At 37.4% G+C, this 5,665-nt stretch overlaps 1 protein-coding gene across 1 annotated transcript; it reads right to left on the bottom strand.

Moving 5' to 3' along the window:
- Positions 1 to 981: 981 nt before the first annotated feature.
- On the bottom strand, positions 982 to 5,658 carry RPS27L (ribosomal protein S27-like). The gene is made up of 4 exons (XM_010571697.1): positions 5,632 to 5,658; positions 5,226 to 5,334; positions 2,745 to 2,855; positions 982 to 1,653 (listed from the first exon to the last, which is right to left on the bottom strand). Exons 1-4 carry the CDS (start codon positions 5,635 to 5,637, stop codon positions 1,625 to 1,627), a joined length of 255 nt encoding a protein of 84 aa, XP_010569999.1. The 5' UTR covers positions 5,638 to 5,658; the 3' UTR covers positions 982 to 1,624.
- Positions 5,659 to 5,665: the final 7 nt, after the last annotated feature.

Here is a 5,665-nt window from a genome sequence, read left to right as displayed (position 1 = left end):
TGTTCTTAATACTGTATCTCCTGTAACTTAAGGCTTTTAAAAAAACCTCTGTTGTCACATGTACGGTATTGGAGATGCTATGATGTCTGAATTCTATCTTCCAGTACCTGGAACAAAATGGGTCACTGACTTTCTCTGATTTGGTATTTACTTAATCATGAGTTCTTATCTTTTAGGGTGGAAGAAGAGAAGGCAGAGATATGGGAGACTAGGAATCAATCTGCCCTTAGCACATGTATTCAGGTCACAAGTGAATTAATACTGCTACTTTGACCTTTGTTCTGAAACCAGTTATTTGATGGACTGGCATGAAGTGTGGGAAACTGTCTGGTCAAGTAAGAGCAGCTTTCATGATAAACTTGCTCTTAAATTAACCTTTATTGTGAAAACAGTATGGGACTGACATAAAACTGTACTTTTCTTAAAAGGCATGTATACTAAACTGGTGCATCTATTTCTGTATCAAACACCTACTTTTTGCATCTGGTAATTATAAGTGTTCGCTGTTTGAATTAACTGAAATAAAACTTATCTCACAAATGCAACAAATTGTAATATCAGGTTTGGGTTTGTTTGGGTTTTTTTATTGACTAGAAATGTACAAGTTTTAAAAGTCATAAAAAGAATACAGGCTAAACAGACATTCCCAGCAATAATTAGCTCACTTTGAAAGAGATGTTGATACATAACTTGATATATTATTTATTAAAATAAGATATATGTAAGACTTTGTTTGAATATTTTCTCATGGTTTAAAAAAAATCCACTTTTTAACAGCCATTTAGAAAGGGATGGCTTTTAAAAACCAACTGAAAACCTGTTTCCTCATTGCAAAAAGGTAATTGTTTCACTTCAGTATTTGATACTGAAAATATGCATGGTTTTGCTGTACTAGTTTTTTTAATGACTGGATACCATTCACAGTTGTTCATGTAGTTTGCTGATTTACTGTTGCTTATATACCATATGCCTTCTCTATACTGAATGTTTTCAGTGTTTTGCAAAAGACTCCTTTTTTGGTTTTTTTGGTATAGAAATCTTAGTATAGAATACCAAATGCAGTTTTGAGACCAGATTAGAGCAAGGGAAAAACCACGCATTCCAGAAAAACAGCTGAATATAAGTGAGTAACTTTTATATTTTTATTTATCACCACATTACTCAACACCATAAAGGGACTAAAGCAATTGATGTTGAAAGCCAATGAGCCATTTTAAATCTATCTAGCTTTTGCAACCCTTACAGTTAGGGTAACCGCAGTAATAAAGTATACAAAATGCATTCTTACAGCAGTTTCTGTCACCATATGCCTTACGCTGCTGTAGTTGATGATTAACGAGGGGAAAGATACAGCAAGTCCAAGGTTTTTATTATTAAATGACACTACCCAATTAACAATACACTGCTTAAAAATAAAATTATAAAAATAGAGCTCAGTTGTCTGCAAACTTGCAGGAAAAACTTGCACTTCAGATCATTTATTGAAAAAGAGATTCCAGCTCATTAGTCACCAGTAGCATGTAATTTTTACAAAATCAATCGTAATTACATTGCTGTATTAACAGGCATTTTTAAACTGGTAAGGCTTTCAGGAACACAGATCCAAAACCACATGCTGAAGTGTTCAGTGTTGCTTTCTTCTAAATGAACAGCCTGTAAAGAAATCACATGATATGGACAGTCCTCAAACTGTTAAGACTGCCTTGGAAAATTGCCCACCCAACTTAAGTAGGAAAACTCATGCAATAAATTTAAATTTCATGTACCACAAGGTGAAGACTTAGTACTTTGAGTCTTCTCTAACTCAACCAGAACAACATGGCTGTGATGTAATTCATCTTAAAATAAGGCTAAGTTGTACTATTTCTTTTCTTCCAGATGCCTTTTAAAATTTCAGTCTATTGTTCCATCCCTTAGCGATACAAACCCCAAACTGAAACAGCTGCTATGAGTGTTGATACCTTTTCAACTGCTGAACAGCCTTACTTCAGGTATTCTGTCCTCATATAAACTACATCTGTATAGCAGCACATGGTATAAGCACTACTATATGCAATTTGCATAAATATTTACCTTTTATCCTTTAAACAAAACATGAATAAAATCTGGACTTATTCTTTAATTTTTTTTTTCAACCCTCAAGTGTTTCCAGTGTTTTTCGTATACCCCAGAGACTGGATTGCATTTCAAGATACTGGTGCTATACCAGTTAGCTGTAGATAATTACCAGTAGTTATTTGTTCCCTTATAATTTATACAAAACAAATTTTGATTAAGTAACATGAGCCAGGGAACTGCCTTACAGTACTACTGTTTAAAAACAAACAGGCAAGCCACCAATGACTGGCAGTGGCACAGAATTGCTTTAGACTGGCAAAAGTACCCTGCTCCTTTAATGGTGCTTTTTAACGTTCTAAACTTAGCTCAGAACTAAATAAGCAGTATTTATTACAGATAGGCTAAAGGAGATGACCAATCAAAGCACCTAAAATCCAAGTGTGTTTGATCACAATGTAGCTGCTTAACTGCCTGGCATATCTGTATAGCCATTTAAAAACAAGAATCTGAAGAAAAATTTGCAATTCAGGGCCCATTAACATTTTTACTAGCCAATGCTAAGCAATTTGCAAAATAAGCATTCCAATATAAGTTTTCAAAATCAAAGCTAAAATGTTTGCAGGCTCTAAATACATAAATGCATTTATGTAAGTGGAATATTTAGGCTGCTAAATGTTGCCCCTTACCTTCAGTAAGCCTGGCTTTCCCCCCAGTAGGCTGACACAGGACAGTTGAGCAACCTACACACAGAACTACTGTCTGAGCGTGGCTGAATACAGTGGTGATCTTGTAGCATCCTGGAAAACAGCATTATTAAACTTTCCATTGAGTATTTCTAGCATGACTTTTTTTATTGTATGTGTAATTGAGTCAGATGCTCTAAATACAACACTTGTCCAAAAATGGATCTGTATTTCATTACACAGCACACCAAGTAAAACAGAACATTGTTACTGTGGTCTGAAGTACTTGCTTTTACTAACATGCATATGAAAGCAAGTTAGTTAACTGAAACTGTTATGACTCCCCATATGAAAATCAACACAGCCTGATGGCTGACAGGCCCTGATTTGCCTGTAGTATGTCTCTTGCAAAAAAGTCAAGGAGTTCTAGACTAGCTGCCTCTGCTGAATAGAAGAGCCCATCTAGCTAGGGAAATATTTAACTTGTAATAGTAGAACATTGCTGTTGACAAAGTCTGGCAGCTGTGAATATAAACACTGCTGTTCAAATCTGTGTTTGCTTTCTGTTTAATAATTGGTACACATAAGGCATGTACTTGGCTGCATTCTACAAAGCTAGCATCACATTTAAAGGAGAAGACTTGCACAGAATAACTTCACTAATTCCAGATGCAAGCAGAGGCATCAGCCACATTTTGTCTACAACTTCGAAATTCTATGATTTAAGAAAGAACGAAATCACTTTTATGCATGGGTTAGACAAAGGGGTTTTCACTGCTTTCATTTTTTTCTCTGTAGAGTATTTTTAATTAGCCAAGAGGAATTTTTGGAGAGAGAAAAGTTGTAAAGGATTTAATCTAGATGTGGATATAGAAAATAGACCAACAGATAAAAGTGAGCATAGATTCCATTTTCAGCATGTGTGGACCAGAAAGGTAAGACAGAATACATGTTAGTGAGGAAGGTTCTCAGAAAGCTGTCTGACAAGAGAACTGTTTGGTAGAGAGAACTCCTATTAGGCAGAATAACAGATTTCTGCTTTGTTTAAATCACAAATAGTAACTGCACAAAATCTTTGTTTGCAAAAAACTGCCAGCAGCTAAAATTTAACCATAGCAAATGTTGGTTTTGCCCCATGAATGTGAACTTCCATGTTAGTTTTTAACTGTGGATTTTGCAGGGGAACAAACCCAATCTGTTTCAGTAACTAGGTAGCAACATCCAACACCACTGAATGATGCATAAGCCCTCTGGTATTTTTGGTGCCTCGTGCTTAGTACTTTGTTACTATTGAAGCTCTCCTGCTTTGGTCTATATATCCCTCAAACTCAATAACCAATTAATCCAACAATAATGAAGATAACCAATGACCCATAGGCTTATGTTGACACTAACCTTATCTTTGTATATGCATGCATGTACACTGGTTTGAAGAAAGTTTAAAAAAAAAAGTGGCTTAGCCTTCAACCATGTATTTTTTAAAAGTAACTACATTTTACTTTCAAAGAGTTTAATTAATTTACTTCACTTTTAGATGGAAAACAATATCTCAGAGCTTGTTAGGAATCTTATTCTTTCTTAGTAGCTTAGATAAGAAACCTGAATACACCAACAATTCCCTGCTTCTAGTCAGGATGATCATAATTGTAAGTAAGTCTATTTGTTTTCTTACTGCTATAATCTTCTTATACCGCAGTCGTTTCTAGGAGGTAAGTTACCACACTTGACAGTTTCTGTGCCTCGATATGGATGTACTTGTGCTGATCAAAGAAGCTGTTCACTGGTAGAGCATACTCCTGTAATTGTGCTAGAAAATCCCATGGTTTAGTTTATAAAAGAGAAGTTTAGTTATACAGATGTTTCTAAGCCAAAGTAATGAAGATGTGTGAAAAGCGGACACAGGCAACACCTTAAATACAACCTCTGTATATGTGAGCTGGATGGCAGCTTACTTCTTAACAGTGACATATGAAAAAGGCAGTTGTGTATGTTTTACTTCCTATGTAAAGTCCCAGTATGCCTGCGTATATCCTTGTGACGTTTTTCTCGTTGCTCTTCCAGAGTCAATCAACTTACAAAAGGAGAAAAACAGTTTTGTCTTCTAATTTAAACTTGTGCCACGGATGTTTTAACGCATCCATTTCATCTCGCTTCTTATACAAGAATATCTGGGGGTTTTGTTTTTTTCCCTACTTGCCAGAATTTCATAAAGAAAAAAAAAACCAAAAAAATCTCATGCCAGACCTTCAGAAAAGAAAATAGAAAGCTGACTGTTTAAATTAACTTTTGAAAAAGGTTGAAAACACTTTTATTGTTAAAAAAAACCCAAAGCAATATACAGACTTTTTTTTTCCACAGAACAGATAAACCACATTTAGATTAAAAAAAATTAAAAAAAAAAAAAAACACATTTTTTATAAAGATGACCCACATACGAGATTAGTTTCGTTCCTTCTGCAAGACACACACATTTTAAATACTTACCTGGACACTTTACATCCATGAAGTAGGAGTTTGGGCTCTGCACAAGACGTTTCTTTTTGTGCTTTCTCTTCTCATCCTCCAAGGAGGGATGCACTAGATCTTTAGCCAGCTGGGTAAGAGGGCAAGAGGGAAACGCACTGCATGTTAAACACCCCTCGGGCTACCGGGACAGACCGGGCGCCGCCTTCAGCCTGGTCCCGAGCAGGCCCGCAGCCTCCGCTCCCCCCCCCGCCGCCCCCGCAGGCCGCGGTAGCGGGGTGTCTCCTCTCACACGCCCGCGCTCCGTCCCGAGGAGGCCCTCGGGCCAAGGTGTCACCCGGGAGCGGCCCCACGGGGACAGACCCTCGGCCGCCGGCCCGGTCTCTGCCCCGCGGAAAGGCGCGGCCGGCGCTGGTAAACAACTCACGGGCATGTCTGCCTCCGAGCGGCACCCTGCGGCG

The sequence above is a fragment of the Haliaeetus leucocephalus genome, unplaced genomic scaffold, assembly GCF_000737465.1.
Source record: "Haliaeetus leucocephalus isolate CR32 unplaced genomic scaffold, Haliaeetus_leucocephalus-4.0 Scaffold339, whole genome shotgun sequence".
Lineage (NCBI taxonomy): Eukaryota > Metazoa > Chordata > Aves > Accipitriformes > Accipitridae > Haliaeetus > Haliaeetus leucocephalus.
This window is presented reverse-complemented; position numbering and strand designations above follow the sequence as displayed.